Source organism: Eucyclogobius newberryi, unplaced genomic scaffold (assembly GCF_026437365.1).
Source record: "Eucyclogobius newberryi isolate DKJ021-1_F unplaced genomic scaffold, fEucNew1.0.hap1 SCAF_10, whole genome shotgun sequence".
Taxonomy (NCBI): domain Eukaryota; kingdom Metazoa; phylum Chordata; class Actinopteri; order Gobiiformes; family Gobiidae; genus Eucyclogobius; species Eucyclogobius newberryi.
In genome coordinates, this window is record NW_027315724.1 from 39,353,578 (window position 1) to 39,373,941 (window position 20,364).

General features: G+C 47.5%; 1 protein-coding gene across 2 annotated transcripts in view; it reads left to right on the plus strand.

Annotated features, from left to right (window-relative positions):
* The first annotated feature begins 2,089 nt into the window (after window positions 1-2,089).
* Window positions 2,090-20,364, plus strand: part of pxylp1 (2-phosphoxylose phosphatase 1) — a 28,489-nt gene continuing 10,214 nt past the window's right edge. The window contains exons 1-4 of one of the 2 annotated variants that reach the window (XM_072456531.1): window positions 2,092-2,213; window positions 11,929-11,938; window positions 11,984-12,162; window positions 14,091-14,217. In XM_072456531.1, the coding sequence (XP_072312632.1) occupies window positions 2,129-2,213; window positions 11,929-11,938; window positions 11,984-12,162; window positions 14,091-14,217 (401 nt within the window). In that variant the 5' untranslated portion in view covers window positions 2,092-2,128. Of the gene's footprint in view, window positions 2,214-11,928; window positions 12,163-14,090; window positions 14,218-20,364 lie in introns of both variants that reach the window. The other variant, XM_072456523.1, reaches the window with a different exon arrangement.

Below are 20,364 nucleotides of genomic sequence, written 5' to 3' on the forward strand. Positions count from 1 at the left end.
GACCCCATGTTAGCATTAGAATGTAGCAGCTAAGGCTAGATAGCATATTGGCTAACAAACAATAAATATTCACCAATCCTATTGATCAATGTTAAGGTGACATGTGACATGTGACATTCGTCATGTGACATGTGTCATGTGTCATGTGACTTGTGACATTCGTCATGTGACATGTGTCATGTGACATGTGTCATGTGACATGTGTCATGTGTCATGTGTCATATGTCATATGTCATGTCATGTGACATGTGTCATGTGTCATGTCATGTGACATGTGTCATGTGACTTGTGACATTCGTCATGTGACATGTGTCATGTGACATGTGACATGTGACATGTGTCATGTGACGTGTCATGTGTCATGTGTCATGTGTCATGTCATGTGACATGTGTCATGTGTCATGTGTCATGTCATGTGACATGTGACATTCGTCATGTGTCATGTCATGTGACATGTGACATTCGTCATGTGTCATGTGACATGTGTCATGTGACATTCGTCATGTGACATTCGTCATGTGACATGTGACATGTGACATGTGTCATGTGTCATGTGACTTGTGTCTTGTGTCATGTGTCATGTGTCATGTGTCATGTGTCATGTGTCATGTGTCTTGTGTCTTGTGTCATGTGTCTTGTGTCTTGTGTCTTGTGTCTTGTGTCTTGTGTCATGTGTCTTGTGTCATGACATGTCCCTTTCTTTTGACTAGAATTAAAATGCTTGAAATATTTGGTTTGAGTCCTGAGCAGGTGTTCCAAGCTCCTCCCACACTATGGCTCTACAGGACGATTGGCCGGGTGTGAACATGTGGTAGGGACATGTGACTAAAACTAGTGGATTTGACCCTGGATCACACCATAGTTTGTCATTGTTGAAGGTGATTTTGGTGTTGATGGTTTAATGCTCCTCACAGAATGTGTGACATCACAGTGTCCGTGTAGCTCCTCCCAGTCTGTAACGTCCACACACACGTAGCTCCTCCCAGTCTGTAACGTCCACACACACGTAGCTCCTCCCAGTCTGTAACGTCCACACACACGTAGCTCCTCCTCCTCTGCCTCATTGGTCCACCTCTCAGAAGTCCTCACTACAGGTTTGCAGAGCTTCAGCCTCTGTCTGTTCGTGGGGATCAGATGAACCATGACCACAGCAGTGCGAGTGATCTGTAACAGTAAACTACTGTGTGTTCTGGGTTAGGGTTAAAGTCGCTGGTCGGGACTTTAATAGACAATAAAAGACTCCCCTTGTTAAAATGGCCCAGATAATACACAGAGTCTGGTATCCGCGAGCAGGCGCTGGGCCTCTGCACGTTCACGCTCGGTGGGACGTCAACAGCGGCCAGAAAGAATGAGGCAAACTCACGTGGAGAATAGAATGGTTTGCAGTTGATGAAACGATATTCCAGAGCAGGAGAGCAGTGTTTGGAGATCACAGTAACATCAGAGCATCAGGAACTGTCCCGACTCACTGAGCCACGTCTCCGTCAAGCACAAAACGGGAGATGAAGATAAATCTCTGTTTGGCCTCCTCAGCAGCGCCAGTTCATCCATTTTGTTGGGAAGTGAGCAAAGGTTAGAGCGGAAGATCCCAGATAAGGGCGGAGACTGATGAGGTGTCTCACGCCTAACACACCTATTTTGGCGGTCAACAATTCAATTTGTAATCATACTAAATGTGTCTTTAATTGTCCTTAAAGTTTCAGCAATATTTATCAGGCTTTTTTTTATTTATTTTTTTATAATGTCTATTTCTTGTGATGAATCTGCTCCTATTTTGTCTTCAAATTAAGTTACTAATGGATCAAGTTTTTAATTCATTATTTTTCCAATTTGCCTTGATGATGAATCGCTCAGTCATGGATTTTGCCAATAACAATGGTCAGAAACAGTAGGTCAAGCTCTTATAATGAAAAACAAACAACTAAAAACTATACGAACATATAACGTATACCTTCAAAACAACATTCACAATATTCCCTAAATGTAGACGTATTGCCGACCTGGTGTGTCACGTCTAAGCCTCGTGTGTGCAGGTGCAGTAGGTGCAGCAGGTGCAGCAGGTGCAGCAGGTGCAGCAGGTGCAGCAGGTGCAGGGGTGTCGGGTGATGGCTGACGCAGACTCTTTTACATGATGCAGGCTCGTAACCGCTTCCTCCTCCTGGTGGTGGGAAGTGCGGCTGCGCTGGCCATCCTCAGCCTCAGTGCACAGTTCTGTAAGTATTCACCTTTTCTTTTCAAATTAACTACTTTTCATACTATCCACTTTTTCTTTACTTTTCATACTATCGTGTCTGTTTAATCCCTCATTTCTCTTTCTAAAAACAAAGGCCAGATGACTACAACTGAATCTTTTTCTACAATTTTCATACTCCACTTTTTTCGCCCCTCACACTTTCACATCTGCCTCTGACCTACAACTCTAGGCCTGTCACAAAATCTACTATATCAACTTCATATTTATCACAATCACAATCAGAATCAGAATCAGAATAGGTTTATTGCCATTGTCAATGAACAAAATTCACAAACATTGGAACTTGTCCTGGTGATTTGATGCAACACAAAACAATAAAACAGTGGATCATCTCCAGTGTTTTCTGGGCGTTGAACTCCAGGTTGTTCCCGCTGCACCAGCCGCTCCACCTCCTGTAGACGGACTCACCCCGTCCCAGATGAGCCCGATGGGGGTGGTGTCGTCATGGTGATGAGGGTGGTGGTGTCATGGTGATGAGGGTGGTGGTGTCATGGCGATGAGGGTGGTGGTGTCATGGCGATGAGGGTGGTGGTGTCATGGTGATGAGGGTGGTGGTGTCATGGTGATGAGGGTGGTGGTGTCATGGTGATGAGGGTGGTGGTGTCATGGTGATGAGGGTGGTGTCATGGTGATGAGGGTGGTGTCGTCATGGTGATGAGGGTGGTGTCGTCCTGGCTGGAGGTGCAGCAGTTTGTCACAGGGAGAAGAGCAGGGGAGAAAGTACACAGCCCTGTGGAGCTCCTGTGCTGATGGTCCCAGTGTCTGAGACATTCTTCCCCAGCCGCACACACTGCCTCCATCAGGAAGTCAGTGCTCCACCTGCAGGTGGAGTCAGTGCTCCACCTGCAGGTGTAGGTTCCCGGGGAGTCCAGATGCTGCAGGTGAAGTGGAGAGCCAGGCTGATGTCGTCGTCTACAGACCTGTTGGCTCTGTAGGTGAACTGCAGGGGGTCCAGCAAGGGGTCCAGCAGGGGGTCCAGCAGGGGGTCCATCAGGGGGTCCATCAGGGGGTCCATCAGGGGGTCCAGCAGGGGGTCCAGCAGGGGGTCCAGCAGGGGGTCCAGCAGGGGGTCCATCAGGGGGTCCAGCAGGGGGTCCAGCAGGGGGTCTATCAGGGGGTCAGGGGGTCTGTCAGGGGGTCTATCAGGGGGGAGGTGAAGGACTTGAGGTGGGTTAGGACCAGGCGCTCAAATGACTTCATGACAGACGTCAGCGCCACAGGTCTGTAGTCATTAAGTCCAGTGATCCGGGGCTTCTTGGGGACATGGACAATGATGGACGACTTGAAGCTGGGACATGGCATGACTCCAGGAGGTGTTAAAAATGCCAGTGAAGACAGGGGCCAGCTCGCCTGCACAGTGTCTTAAGGTGGAGGGAGTATTTATATGAATATCCATCCATCGATCCATCCATCTTCTTCCACTTATCCGGGGCCGGTTTGCGGGGGCTGCAGTCTAAGCAGAGACTCCCAGACTTCCCTCTCCCCAGACACTTCCTCCAATTCCTCTAGGGGGATCCCGGGCCGGCCGAGAGACATAGTCCCTCCAGCGTGTCCTGGGTTTTCCCCGGGGCCTCTTGTGTTAAGGTTAGGGTTAGGGTTATGGATTAGGGACATGCCCGAAGCGACTCCCCAGGGAGGCGCCCACGTGGCATCCGGAACAGATGCCCGAGCCACCTCAGTTGGCTGCTCTCGACGTGGAGTAGCAGCGGCTCTACTCCGAGCTCCTCCCGTGTGACTGAGCTCCTCACTCTATCTCTAAGGGAGCGCCCAGCCACCTTGCAGAGGAAACTCATTTCGACCGCTTGTATCTGCGATTTTGTCCTTTCGGTCATTACCCAAAGCTCATGACCATAGCTGAGGTCAGGAACGTAGATTGACCGGTGAATCGAGAGCTTTGTGTTTCGACTCTTCACCACAAGATTTCGATGCAGACACTGCACCAAGCCGCCGGTCAATCTCCCGTTCCATCCTTCACTCACTCGTGAACAAGACCCTGAGATACTTGAACTCCTCCACTTGGGGCATGGACTCCCCACCCACCTGGAGAGGGCAAGGACCCCCCACCCACCTGGAGCGATCAAGGACTCCTCACCCACCTGGAGCGATCAAGGACTCCTCACCCATCTGGAGCGATCAAGGACTCCTCACCCATCTGGAGCGATCAAGGACTCCTCACCCACCTGGAGCGGTCAAGGACTCCTCAACCACCTGGAGAGGTCAAGGACCCCCCACCCACCTGGAGAGGTCAAGACACCTTTCTCCAGTTGAAAACCATGACCTCTGATATGGAGCTGATTCTCATCCCAGACGCTTCCCTCTCGTCCCAGTGCAGCTGCAGGTCCGGGTTTGATGGAGCCATCAGGACAACATCGTCTGCAAACAGCAGAGATGAGATCCTGTGGTCCCCAAACCGGACACTCTCCGACCCCTGACCACACCCTCCGACTCGTGACTGCACCTGGACATTCTGTCCATAAAATCAATGAACAGAACTGGTGACAAAGTGCAGCCCTGGCGGGTCCAACATGCACTGGGAACAGACTTCCTGTCAGCTGCGTGTACATTGCTCCTGCTCCAACACGTTAACAATGCTCCTTTTTCTGGGTGGCTTGAAAACAGCTTTTTAGTCTGTTTAGAACTTATTCGCTGCTGAGATCCTTTCTCTGTCCCTGCGCTTAAAGGAGACGTAAACTCTCTGACCCTGCGCTTAAAGGAGACGTAAACTCTCTGTCCCTGCGCTTAAAGGAGACGTAAACTCTCTGTCCCTGCGCTTAAAGGAGACGTAAACTCTCTGACCCTGCGCTTAAAGGAGACGTAAACTCTCTGTCCCTGCGCTTAAAGGAGACGTAAACTCTCTGACCCTGCGCTTAAAGGAGACGTAAACTCTCTGTCCCTGCGCTTAAAGGAGACGTAAACTCTCTGTCCCTGCGCTTAAAGGAGACGTAAACTCTCTGTCCCTGCGCTTAAAGGAGACGTAAACTCTCTGTCCCTGCGCTTAAAGGAGACGTAAACTCTCTGTCCCTGTGCTTAAAGGAGACGTAAACTCTCTGACCCTGCGCTTAAAGGAGACGTAAACTCTCTGTCCCTGTGCTTAAAGGAGACGTAAACTCTCTGTCCCTGCGCTTAAAGGAGACGTAAACTCTCTGTCCCTGTGCTTAAAGGAGACGTAAACTCTCTGACCCTGCGCTTAAAGGAGACGTAAACTCTCTGTCCCTGTGCTTAAAGGAGACGTAAACTCTCTGTCCCTGCGCTTAAAGGAGACGTAAACTCTCTGTCCCTGCGCTTAAAGGAGACGTAAACTCTCTGTCCCTGCGCTTAAAGGAGACGTAAACTCTCTGTCCCTGTGCTTAAAGGAGACGTAAACTCTCTGACCCTGCGCTTAAAGGAGACGTAAACTCTCTGTCCCTGTGCTTAAAGGAGACGTAAACTCTCTGTCCCTGCGCTTAAAGGAGACGTAAACTCTCTGTCCCTGTGCTTAAAGGAGACGTAAACTCTCTGACCCTGCGCTTAAAGGAGACGTAAACTCTCTGTCCCTGTGCTTAAAGGAGACGTAAACTCTCTGTCCCTGCGCTTAAAGGAGACGTAAACTCTCTGTCCCTGTGCTTAAAGGAGACGTAAACTCTCTGTCCCTGCGCTTAAAGGAGACGTAAACTCTCTGTCCCTGTGCTTAAAGGAGACGTAAACTCTCTGACCCTGCGCTTAAAGGAGACGTAAACTCTCTGTCCCTGTGCTTAAAGGAGACGTAAACTCTCTGTCCCTGTGCTTAAAGGAGACGTAAACTCTCTGACCCTGCGCTTAAAGGAGACGTAAACTCTCTGTCCCTGTGCTTAAAGGAGACGTAAACTCTCTGTCCCTGTGCTTAAAGGAGACGTAAACTCTCTGTCCCTGTGCTTAAAGGAGACGTAAACTCTCTGTCCCTGTGCTTAAAGGAGACGTAAACTCTCTGTCCCTGTGCTTAAAGGAGACGTAAACTCTCTGTCCCTGCGCTTAAAGGAGACGTAAACTCTCTGTCCCTGTGCTTAAAGGAGACGTAAACTATACGTGGCAGTGCTGATGGACCGTGTGTGTGTGTCTGTGTCTGTGTGTGTTTAAAGTGTGTGTGTTTAAAGTGTGTGTGTGTGTTTAAACTGTGTGTGTTTAAACTGTGTGTGTGTGTGTGTGTGTGTGTGTGTTTAAAGTGTGTGTGTGTGTGTGTTTAAAGTGTGTGTGTGTGTGTTTAAAGTGTGTGTGTGTGTTTAAAGTGTGTGTGTGTGTGTGTTTAAAGTGTGTGTGTGTGTTTAAAGTGTGTGTGTGTGTTTAAAGTGTGTGTGTGTGTGTGTTTAAAGTGTGTGTGTGTGTGTTTAAAGTGTGTGTGTGTGTTTAAAGTGTGTGTGTGTGTTTAAACTGTGTGTGTTTAAACTGTGTGTGTGTGTGTGTGTGTGTGTTTAAAGTGTGTGTGTGTGTGTGTTTAAAGTGTGTGTGTGTGTGTTTAAAGTGTGTGTGTGTGTTTAAAGTGTGTGTGTGTGTGTGTTTAAAGTGTGTGTGTGTGTGTTTAAAGTGTGTGTGTGTGTTTAAAGTGTGTGTGTGTGTGTGTTTAAAGTGTGTGTGTGTGTGTTTAAAGTGTGTGTGTGTGTTTAAAGTGTGTGTGTGTGTTTAAAGTGTGTGTGTGTGTGTGTTTAAAGTGTGTGTGTGTTTAAAGTGTGTGTGTGTGTGTTTAAAGTGTGTGTGTGTGTGTGTTTAAAGTGTGTGTGTGTTTAAAGTGTGTGTGTGTGTGTTTAAAGTGTGTGTGTGTGTGTTTAAAGTGTGTGTGTGTGTGTGTTTAAAGTGTGTGTGTGTGTGTGTTTGAAGTGTGTGTGTCAGAGCCTCATGAATAGAACACAGTTTGAGCTGCTGCAGCTCGAGTTGAGCCATGAAAATGTTTCCTGTGGCTAAACAAACGACCGTCTTCTTCGTCCTGGGTGAGTCAAGAAAACACAGATTCTTTTGGTCGTACGAGGTCTTTTGCTGTTATTATTTCTTTAGCCTGTCGTGTTTTCTAGTCCAGATTGTTCCGTCTTTGCGCTGGTGAAGTCTTGGTTTAGGGAGGTCCACGTTTAACTGAGCCAGTTTAGTCAAGATGTGGTGTTATTTACTCTTATTGTGGACGAGGCCAATGAGAGAATATTTGTAAAAGAAACTGCCAAGACGACTGTTGACGACTTTCAACATTAAAAACGTCTGATTAACCAAACTGTACCTTTATTACACTTTTCTGTATCTCTAGATGTTGCTGTGGTTGTGTATTTCCATAACAAAATAGTTTTACAATGCTCAAGGTGTGTGTCCACATGTGGACATGCACCAGGTGGACACGTGTCCACATGTGGACATACACCAGGAGCGTGTTCACATGTGTCCACGTGTCCACATGTGGACACACACTAGGAGTGTGGACACGTGTCCACATCTGGACATGCACCAGGAGCGTGTCCACATGTGGACATGCACCAGGTGGACACGTGTCCACATGTGGACATGCACCAGGAGCGTGTTCACATGTGTCCACGTGTCCACATGTGGACACACACCAGGAGTGTGGACACGTGTCCACATCTGGACATGCACCAGGAGCGTGTCCACATGTGGACATGCACCAGGTGGACACGTGTCCACATGTGGACATGCACCAGGAGCGTGTTCACATGTGTCCACTTGTCCACATGTGGACACACACCAGGAGTGTGGACACGTGTCCACATCTGGACATGCACCAGGAGCGTGTTCACATGTGTCCACGTGTCCACATGTGGACACACACCAGGAGTGTGGACACGTGTCCACATCTGGACATGCACCAGGAGCGTGTCCACATGTGGACATGCACCAGGTGGACACGTGTCCACATGTGGACATGCACCAGGAGCGTGTTCACATGTGTCCACGTGTCCACATGTGGACACACACCAGGAGTGTGGACACGTGTCCACATCTGGACATGCACCAGGAGCGTGTCCACATGTGGACATGCACCAGGTGGACACGTGTCCACATGTGGACATACACCAGGAGCGTGTTCACATGTGTCCACGTGTCCACATGTGGACACACACTAGGAGTGTGGACACGTGTCCACATCTGGACATGCACCAGGAGCGTGTCCACATGTGGACATGCACCAGGTGGACACGTGTCCACATGTGGACATGCACCAGGAGCGTGTTCACATGTGTCCACGTGTCCACATGTGGACACACACCAGGAGTGTGGACACGTGTCCACATCTGGACATGCACCAGGAGCGTGTCCACATGTGGACATGCACCAGGTGGACACGTGTCCACATGTGGACATGCACCAGGAGCGTGTTCACATGCGTCCACGTGTCCACATGTGGACACACACCAGTAGTGTGGACACATGTCCACATGTGGACATGCACCAGGAGCGTGTTCACATGCGTCCACGTGTCCACATGTGGACACACACCAGTAGTGTGGACACGTGTCCACATGTGGACATGCACCAGGAGCGTGTTCACATGCGTCCATGTGTCCACATGTGGACACACACCAGTAGTGTGGACACGTGTCCACATGTGGACATGCACCAGGAGCGTGTCCACATGTGCTTGAAATGTCTTGGTTGAGGTTCAGGTAAATTTACTCAACATTAGGGACGTCAAGGTCATTAGGTCGATCGATAAACCTGATTATTTAGGTCACGATATAATCTTACTAAATGTGATACTGTGTCATGTGGGATTTGAAGTCCTTTGTGTTACAGGCTTTTATAAAGTGCATTTGTTATAAAGTGCACTTGTTATAAAGTGCACTTGTTATGAAGTGCACTTGTTATAAAGTGCACTTGTTATGAAGTGCACTTGTTATAAAGTGCACTTGTTATGAAGTGCACTTGTTATGAAGTGCACTTGTTATAAAGTGCACTTGTTATAAAGTGCACTTGTTATAAAGTGCACTTGTTATAAAGTGCACGTGCACTTGTTATAAATTGCACTTGTTATAAAGTGCACTTGTTATAAAGTGCACTTGTTATAAAGTGCACTTGTTATAAAGTGCACTTGTTATAAAGTGCACTTGTTATAAAGTGCACGTGCACTTGTTATAAAGTGCACTTGTTATAAAGTGCACGTACACTTATTATAAAGTGCACTTGTTATAAAGTGCACTTGTTATAAAGTGCACGTGCACTTGTTATAAAGTGCACTTGTTATGAAGTGCACTTGTTATAAAGTGCACTTGTTATAAAGTGCACGTGCACTTGTTATAAAGTGCACTTGTTATAAAGTGCAAGTGCACTTGTTATAAAGTGCACTTGTTATAAAGTGCACTTGTTATGAAGTGCACTTGTTATGAAGTGCACTTGTTATGAAGTGCACTTGTTGCTGTTATGAAGTGCACTTGTTATAAAGTGCACTTGTTATAAAGTGCACTTGTTATGAAGTGCACTTGTTGCTGTTATAAAGTGCACTTATTATAAAGTGCACTTGTTATAAAGTGCACGTGCACTTGTTATAAAGTGCACGTGCACTTGTTATAAGGTGCACGTGCACTTGTTATAAAGTGCACTTGTTATGAAGTGCACTTGTTATAAAGTGCACTTGTTATAAAGTGCACGTGCACTTGTTATAAAGTGCACTTGTTATAAAGTGCAAGTGCACTTGTTATAAAGTGCACTTGTTATAAAGTGCACTTGTTATGAAGTGTACTTGTTATGAAGTGCACTTGTTATGAAGTGCACTTGTTGCTGTTATAAAGTGCACTTGTTATAAAGTGCACTTGTTATGAAGTGCACTTGTTGCTGTTATAAAGTGCACTTGTTATAAAGTGCACTTGTTATGAAGTGCACTTGTTATGAAGTGCACTTGTTATGAAGTGCACTTGTTGCTGTTATGAAGTGCACTTGTTATAAAGTGCACTTGTTATAAAGTGCACTTGTTATGAAGTGCACTTGTTATGAAGTGCACTTGTTATGAAGTGCACTTGTTATAAAGTGCACTTGTTATAAAGTGCACTTGTTATGAAGTGCACTTGTTATGAAGTGCACTTGTTATGAAGTGCACTTGTTGCTGTTATAAAGTGCACTTGTTATAAAGTGCACTTGTTATAAAGTGCACTTGTTATAAAGTGCACTTGTTATGAAGTGCACTTGTTGCTGTTATAAAGTGCACTTGTTATGAAGTGCACTTGTTATGAAGTGCACTTGTTATGAAGTGCACTTGTTGCTGTTATGAAGTGCACTTGTTATAAAGTGCACTTGTTATGAAGTGCACTTGTTATAAAGTGCACTTGTTATAAAGTGCACTTGTTATGAAGTGTACTTGTTATGAAGTGTACTTGTTATGAAGTGCACTTGTTATGAAGTGCACTTGTTGCTGTTATGAAGTGCACTTGTTATAAAGTGCACTTGTTATGAAGTGCACTTGTTATAAAGTGCACTTGTTATAAAGTGCACTTGTTATAAAGTGCACTTGTTATGAAGTGCACTTGTTATGAAGTGCACTTGTTGCTGTTATGAAGTGCACTTGTTATAAAGTGCACTTGTTATAAAGTGCACGTGCACTTATTATAAAGTGCACTTGTTATAAAGTGCACTTGTTATAAAGTGCACGTGCACTTGTTATAAAGTGCACTTGTTATAAAGTGCACTTGTTATGAAGTGCACTTGTTATAAAGTGCACTTGTTATAAAGTGCACTTGTTATAAAGTGCACGTGCACTTGTTATAAAGTGCACTTGTTATAAAGTGCAAGTGCACTTGTTATAAAGTGCACTTGTTATAAAGTGCACTTGTTATGAAGTGCACTTGTTATGAAGTGCACTTGTTGCTGTTATGAAGTGCACTTGTTATAAAGTGCACTTGTTATAAAGTGCACTTGTTATGAAGTGCACTTGTTGCTGTTATAAAGTGCACTTATTATAAAGTGCACTTGTTATAAAGTGCACTTGTTATAAAGTGCACGTGCACTTGTTATAAAGTGCACTTGTTATAAAGTGCACTTGTTATGAAGTGCACTTGTTATAAAGTGCACTTGTTATAAAGTGCACTTGTTATAAAGTGCACTTGTTATAAAGTGCACGTGCACTTGTTATAAAGTGCACTTGTTATAAAGTGCAAGTGCACTTGTTATAAAGTGCACTTGTTATAAAGTGCACGTGTTATGAAGTGCACTTGTTATGAAGTGCACTTGTTGCTGTTATGAAGTGCACTTGTTATAAAGTGCACTTGTTATAAAGTGCACTTGTTATGAAGTGCACTTGTTATGAAGTGCACTTGTTATGAAGTGCACTTGTTGCTGTTATAAAGTGCTCACTTCACGTTCAGCTTCAGGTTGTAGACTTTAAGGCACGGTGCCTTCTTTATTTGCTGCCGGATTAGAATTCCCACAATTCATTGCAGATTTCTCTAAAATGAGGTAGAAGGTTGTCCAGGCAACTGTCCAGGCAACCGTCCAGGCAACCGTCCAGGCAACCGTCCAGGCAACCGTCCAGGCAACCGTCCAGGCAACCGTCCGGAGCGGTGCAGGTTTGTGGCTCCAGAGCTGTTCACATGGAGATGAATTAGGAGCAAAGGTCGTGTCATTAAAGTGCATAAGAACTGACTCATAATCCACAATAATAAATACATAAGTGTGAGTGATGGAGCTGCCGCGTGTCGTGACTTCACTTCAAACTACACTTTGTTCTTTATGTATTGTAGTCAACCTGATGCCCAGTGCGGCGGGGCCCAGTGCGGCGGGGCCCAGTGTGGCGGGGCCCAGTGCGGCGGGGCTGGACCGCCGGCGGTACCCGGCAGCAGAGGGAGGCTCTGTTCAAGGGAAGAGCCGAAAGAGAGTGTTTCCTGCTCCCGCCTCACACTCTGAGGAGCCCGAGCCGGTGTCTGAGGCCCTCAGCTACTGCAACACTCCCAACGGCTCCGAGCCGGCGTGGGAAGGTCAGAACAGACACAATCATCTCATTATTATAAGGGTTTAGTTGTATTAGTTATATTCATGCATAAGACTTCCACAGCAACAGTCAAATCCAAATCTTAAGGATGTAACAATATGCAAATCTCACAATATGATATTGATCATGATGCTGTGGCTCAGGGAAAGTCCACGGCGTCTGCAGTGCTGGAACAAACGAGACGATGAAACGATGACTTATTCTAAACTGGACTTTGGTTTATCCATTCAGTCAGTAAATGAAGTGAAGCCAAAATGAGTGCTAATTATTGAAGTTATCAGAGGTTGTTTGCTCTTATGTCAATGCAAATGTTACAAGTAATAATATATCATATATCATATAATATGTGAACTTAATGTCTCGTGCACATACCTTTCGGCAGCAGGATTTGAATATTTGTCCAGTTCATCAACCGCGGGGGAAAAACGCTCCGTTGATTGACATTGTGGAGTTGTTCTGCTTTGGGATGTTCTACAGTCACAGGTCAGATCTGTGGAGCTCTCCCTTACAACTATGTTTAAGAGCAATAAAAACAGCTACAATTTAAAATGTGCAAGATTGAATTTATTCATTCATTTTGTACCTTTAGCAAAAAGGTATAAAAAGTAGGTGCAGGAAGAGGTAAATATATTCAAGCCTCCACCGTGTCCTCCACCGTGTCCTCCACCGTGTCCTCCACTGTGTCCTCACCGTGTCCTCCACCGTGTCCTCACCGTGTCGTCCTCATGAAGACATAACATGCACATAATTATATCATATAATTATAGAGCTGCAAAATGACATACGCAGTGTTCACGTGTGATGAAGCTGCCACACTAGAACATTCCAGACAAAGACATGTTTCCATGCTGAGGACAGGCTGAGGACAGGCTGAGGACATGCTGAGGACATGCTGAGGACAGGCTGAGGACAGGCTGAGGACAGGCTGAGGACAGGCTGAGGACAGGCTGAGGACAGGCTGATATGATATGATGACATGATGATATGATGATATGATGATGTGATATGATGACATGATGATATGATGATATGATGATGTGATATGATGACATGATGATATGATGACATGATGATATGATATGATGATATGATGATATAATGACATGATGACATGATATGATGATATGATGATATGATGATATGATGATATGATGACATGATGATATGATATGATGACATGATGACATGATGACATGATGATATGATATGATGATATGATGATATAATGACATGATGACATGATATGATGATATGATGATATGACATGATGATATGATGACATGATGATATGATATGATGACATGATGATATGAGATGATATGATATGATGACATGATGATATGATGACATGATGACATGATATGATGACATGATGATATGATGATATGATGACATGATATGATGATATGATGATATGATGACATGATGATATGATATGATGACATGATGACATGATGATATGATATGATGATATAATGACATGATGACATGATATGATGATATGATGATATGATGATATGACATGATGATATGATGACATGATGATATGATGACATGATGACATGATATGATGATATGATGATATGATGACATGATATGATGATATGATGATATGATGACATGATGATATGATGATATGAGATGATATGATGACATGATGACATGAGATGATATATGATGATATGATATATGATGATATGATATGATGATATGATATGATGACATGATGTCATGATGACATGATATGATGTCATAATGACATGATGATATGATGATATGATGTCATAATGACATGATATGATGTCATAATGACATGATGATATGATGATATGATGTCATAATGACATGATGATATGATGATATGATGATACGATATGATGACATGATATGCTGATGTTCTCTTTCCTTCCACAGGCCACAGTCCAGCAGACCACAGGCTGCTGTCTGTTCAGGTGATGATTCGTCATGGAGACCGTTACCCACTTTACTCCATCCCCAAAACCAAACGTCCCGCCATCGACTGCTCTCTGTCTGCGAACAGGTCCGACACGTCACACCAGCTGCTTCAACACGCATCATATGAAGCATCATTTCACCTGTAACATTTCACAAGCAGAACTACTGATGATTGAGGCTGACACATAAACTCATGAGACACTTCCAGCGTCTGCGTTTGGGATAAAGGTTCTGGCTTTTCTCACTCAGCGAGAGCGATCCAGATTCATATTTAAGAGTGCGACTTCAGTTCAATCACACTTTCCATTCAATAACTGCTACAGCAACGAGCGTTTGGTACGGCCTCTGATCCTGGTACATCTGCAGTTCTGGATTCAGGTCACAGTTTAAAGGTCACGTTTAAAGGTCACAGTTTAAAGGTCACATTTTAAAGGTCACATTTTAAAGGTCACCGTTTAAAGGTCACAGTTCAAAGGTCACAGTTCAAAGGTCACGTTTAAACTTCCTCCAGCTCCTCCGGGGGGATCCCGAGGCGTTCCCAGGCCAGCCGAGAGACATAGTCCCTCCAGCGTGTCCTGGGTCTTCCCCCGGGCCTCTTCCGGGTGAGACATGCCTGAAACACCTCCCGAGGGAGGGGCCCAGGAGGCTCCGGAACAGATGCCCGAGCCACCTCAGCTGGAGGAGCAGCGGCTCTACTCTGAGCTCCCCCCGTGTGGTCGAGCTCCTCACCTTATCTCTAAGGGAGCGCCCAGCCGCACGGCGGAGGAAACTCATTTCGACCGCTTGTATCCGCGATCTTGTCCTTTGGGTCATTAAAGCTCATGACCATAGGTGAGGTCAGAACGTAGAGTGACCAGTAAATCCAGAGCTTTGTCTTTGGACTCAGCTCCTTCTTCACCACAACAGTCGATGCAGCGACTGCATCGATCCAACTGTCAATCACACGCTCCATCCTTCACTCACTCGTGAACAAGACCCCAAGATACTTTAACTCCTCCACTTGGGGCAAGGACCCCCCACCCACCTGAAGAGGACAAGCCACCTTTTTCCGGTCGAGAACCATGACCTCGGATTTGGAGCTGATTCTCATCCCAGACGCTTCCCTCTCGTCCCAGTGCAGCTGCAGGTCCAGGTTTGATGGAGCCTCAGGACAACATCGTCTGCAAACAGCAGAGATGAGATCCTGTGGTCCCCGGTCTCTGCTTCCTCTTCAGAAGACGTGACGGTGGGATTAAGGAGGTCCTCAAAGTCCTTCCACCGTCCGACCACATCCCCAGTCGAGGTCAGCAGGTCTCCACCGGCACCGTAAACAGTGTTGGTGAAGCACTGCTTCCTCCTCCTGAGGCGCCGGACGGTTTGCCAGAATTTTTTTGGGGCCGACCGATAGTCCTCCTCCATGGCTCTTCCTCCATGGCTCCTCCTCCATGGCTCCTCCTCCATGGCTCCACCTCCATGGCTCTTCCTCCATGGCTCCTCCTCCATGGCTCCTCCTCCATGGCTCTTCCTCCATGGCTCCTCCTCCATGGCTCCTCCTCCATGGCTCCTCCTCCATGGCTCTTCCTCCATGGCTCCTCCTCCATGGCTCCTCCTCCATGGCCTCCCCGAACTCCTCCCAGCCCCGGGTTTTTGCCTCTGCGATACCTGTCGATGACCTCAGGAGACCCACAAGCCAGAGTGGCCTGATAGACCTCCTTCTTCAGTCTGACCACATCCCTTACTTCCGGTGTCCACCACCGGGTTCGGGGGTTGCCGCCACAACAGGCACCGGAGACCTTGCGACCATAACTCCGAGCAGCCGCATTAACAATGGAAGCGGAGGCGGAGAACATGGTCCACTCGGACTCAATGTCCCCAGCCTCCCCCGGGACATGGGAGAAGCTCTCCCGGAGGTGGCGAGTTGAAGACCCTCCTGACAGAGGGCTCCACAAGACGTTCCCAACAGACCCCCACAATGCACTTGGCTCTGCCAAGTTTGTCGGGCTTCCTCCTCCGCCAGCGGATCCAACTCACCACCAGGTGGTGATCAGTTGACAGCTCCGCCCCTCTCCGCGACTGAAGGTCAGATGACACGACAGCAAAGTGGATCATTGACCTCCTGTGTCCTGGTGCCATGTGACCTGATGGACCTTGTGCTTGAACATGGTGTTCGTTATGGACAATCCGTGGCACAGAAGTCCAATAACTGAACACCGCTCGGGTTCAGATCGGGGAAGCCGTTCTTCCGATCACCCCTCTCCAGGAGTCACTGTCATTGTCCACGTGGGCGTTGAAGTCCCCCAGTAGAACGGAGTCCCCGGTCGGTGCACTGTCCGGTTCCCCTCCCAAGGACTCCAAGAAGGCTGGGTCCTCTGCACTGCTGTTCGGCCCGTAGGCCGCCACAACAGTGAGAGACATGTCCCCCACCCGAAGGCGAAGGGACGTGACCCTCTCGTCCACCGGGGTGAACTCCAACACGTGTGATATAATGTGCTGTGATATAATCCCTGTTTCATGTCATTGCGCTCTGAACTCTTTGACAGCCTAATACACAGACTGAGCGGCTTTGGGCCGTAACCTGCTGAGGACATGGAAATGTTATTGTTTGGGCACTGAACATTTATATAACTCTTACAAACCCTTTGGCACATCATTCAGATTCACATTCATCAATTTGTCTTCTTTGTTCATACATAACTTTAAAATCGCTTTTGTAGGAGCAAAGTGAAAAACAGGCAGTTTTCTGCTGTGAGCGTGACTTAAATCACACCATTGAACGCTGTATCCAATAATAAAGTGCTACTTTTATGATATATCATTTGCTTTAACATTATAAAAACTGAACTCTCTTCTTAACAAGAATAAAATGTGGTCCCACCTTCTAAGTGTCTTGTCCAAGGACACAATGGCAAAGATCAATACTGTGCCACCAACAAAACCATTCTTTTGATTTATTAGAATTTGGCAGCTTTTTGTCCTATGAATATGGACGTGTTTACATGAGGGATCGGGCGCCTGGATCGGGCCCCTCGGGTGCCCGGGTGCCCCGCCCTCAGAACAATGCCAGGTGTCAGTGTGGCTCGTGGTTCTTGGCTCGTGGCTCTTGGCACTTGGCTCGTGGCTCGTGGCTCTTGGCTCATGGCTCGTGGCACTTGGTTCGTGGCTCGTGGCACGTGGCACTTGGCTCTTGGCTCGTGGTTCTTGGCTCGTGGCTCGTGGCACTTGGCACTTGGCTCGTGGCTCGTGGCACTTGGCTCGTGGCACTTGGCTCGTGGCTCTTGGCTCTTGGCTCGTGGCTCTTGGCTCTTGGCACTTGGCACTTGGCTCGTGGCTCGTGGCACTTGGCTCGTGGCTCGTGGCACTTGGCTCGTGGTTCGTGGCTCGTGGCTCATGGCTCTTGGCTCATGGCTCGTGGCACTTGGCTCGTGGCTCTTGGCTCATGGCTCGTGGCTCTTGGCTCGTGGCTCTTGGCTCGTGGCTCGTGGCTCGTGGCACTTGGCTCGTGGCACTTGGCTCTTGGCTCTTGGCTCGTGGCTCGTGGTTCTTGGCTCGTGGCACTTGGCTCGTGGTTCTTGGCTCGTGGCTCATGGCTCGTGGCTCTTGGCTCGTGGCTCGTGGTTCTTGGCTCGTGGCACTTGGCTCGTGGCTCGTGGCTCGTGGTTCTTGGCTCGTGGCTCATGGCTCGTGGCTCTTGGCTCGTGGCTCGTGGCTCGTGGTTCTTGGCTCGTGGCTCATGGCTCGTGGCTCGTGGTTCTTGGCTCGTGGCACTTGGCTCGTGGCTCGTGGCTCGTGGTTCTTGGCTCGTGGCTCGTGGCTCGTGGCTCTTGGCTCGTGGCTCGTGGTTCTTGGCTCGTGGCTCATGGCTCGTGGCTCGTGGCTCGTGGTTCTTGGCTCGTGGCACTTGGCTCGTGGCTCGTGGCTCGTGGCACTTGGATCGTGGCTCGTGGCACTTGGCTCGTGGCTCGTGGCTCGTGGCTCATGGCTCGTGGCACTTGGCTCGTGGCTCTTGGCTCGTGGCTCGTGGTTCTTGGCTCGTGGCTCATGGCTCGTGGCTCGTGGCTCGTGGTTCTTGGCTCGTGGCACTTGGCTCGTGGCTCGTGGCTCGTGGCACTTGGATCGTGGCTCGTGGCACTTGGCTCGTGGCTCGTGGCACTTGGATCGTGGCTCGTGGCACTTGGCTCGTGGCTCGTGGCTCTTGGCTCGTGGCTCTTGGCACTTGGCTCTTGGCTCTTGGCTCTTGGCTCTTGGCTCGTGGTTCTTGGCTCGTGGCACTTGGCTCGTGGTTCTTGGCTCGTGGCTCATGGCTCGTGGCTCGTGGCTCGTGGCTCGTGGTTCTTGGCTCGTGGCACTTGGCTCGTGGCTCGTGGTTCTTGGCTCTTGGCTCGTGGCTCGTGGTTCTTGGCTCGTGGCACTTGGCTCGTGGCTCGTGGTTCTTGGCTCGTGCCTCGTGGCTCGTGGCTCATGGCTCGTGGCTCTTGGCTCGTGGCTCGTGGCTCATGGTGGTGGATAAAATGAGCTTCACTTGTCTTTCATTGCGTTGCTTCTGCTGAATCTTGAATTTCCTCCAAACGTTTGACTTGGATGAGTGTTTCTCAAACTGTGGTGGTGGGACCTCTGTGTGTGAGACAAATAATGTTAAAACTGGTTTGGTTCCTTTAGGTGTCATTGTGTGTCATTGTGTGTCATTGTGTGTCATTGTGTGTCACTGTGTGTCATTGTGTGTCATTGTGTGTCACTGTGTGTCACTGTGTGTCATTGTGTGTCACTGTGTGTCACTGTGTGTCACTGTGTGTCACTGTGTGTCACTGTGTGTTATTGTGTGTCACTGTGTGTCACTGTGTGTCACTGTGTGTCATTGTGTGTCATTGTGTGTCATTGTGTGTCACTGTGTGTCACTGTGTGTTATTGTGTGTCACTGTGTGTCACTGTGTGTCACTGTGTGTCATTGTGTGTCACTGTGTGTCACTGTGTGTGTCACTGTGTGTGTCACTGTGTGTGTCACTGTGTGTTATTGTGTGTCACTGTGTGTCACTGTGTGTGTCACTGTGTGTGTCACTGTGTGTGTCACTGTGTGTGTCACTGTGTGTTATTGTGTGTCACTGTGTGTCACTGTGTGTTATTGTGTGTCACTGTGTGTGTCACTGTGTGTCATTGTGTGTCATTGTGTGTCATTGTGTGTCATTGTGTGTCACTGTGTGTGTCACTGTGTGTGTCACTGTGTGTGTCACTGTGTGTGTCACTGTGTGTTATTGTGTGTCACTGTGTATCATTGTGTGTCACTGTGTGTGTCACTGTGTGTCATTGTGTGTCATTGTGTGTCATTGTGTGTCATTGTGTGTCACTGTGTGTGTCACTGTGTGTGTCACTGTGTGTGTCACTGTGTGTGTCACTGTGTGTGTCACTGTGTGTTATTGTGTGTCACTGTGTGTGTCACTGTGTGTGTCACTGTGTGTGTCATTGTGTGTCACTGTGTGTGTCACTGTGTGTGTCACTGTGTGTGTCATTGTGTGTCATTGTGTGTCATTGTGTGTCACTGTGTGTGTCACTGTGTGTGTCACTGTGTGTGTCACTGTGTGTTATTGTGTGTCACTGTGTGTGTCACTGTGTGTGTCACTGTGTGTGTCATTGTGTGTCACTGTGTGTGTCACTGTGTGTGTCACTGTGTGTGTCACTGTGTGTGTCATTGTGTGTCATTGTGTGTCACTGTGTGTCATTGTGTGTCATTGTGTGTCACTGTGTGTCACTGTGTGTCATTGTGTGTCACTGTGTGTCATTGTGTGTCACTGTGTGTCACTGTGTGTCATTGTGTGTCACTGTGTGTCACTGTGTGTGTCACTGTGTGTGTCACTGTGTGTGTCACTGTGTGTGTCACTGTGTGTGTCACTGTGTGTTATTGTGTGTCACTGTGTGTCACTGTGTGTTATTGTGTGTCACTGTGTGTGTCACTGTGTGTCATTGTGTGTCATTGTGTGTCATTGTGTGTCATTGTGTGTCACTGTGTGTGTCACTGTGTGTGTCACTGTGTGTGTCACTGTGTGTGTCACTGTGTGTGTCACTGTGTGTTATTGTGTGTCACTGTGTATCATTGTGTGTCACTGTGTGTGTCACTGTGTGTCATTGTGTGTCATTGTGTGTCATTGTGTGTCATTGTGTGTCACTGTGTGTGTCACTGTGTGTGTCACTGTGTGTTATTGTGTGTCACTGTGTGTGTCACTGTGTGTGTCACTGTGTGTGTCATTGTGTGTCACTGTGTGTG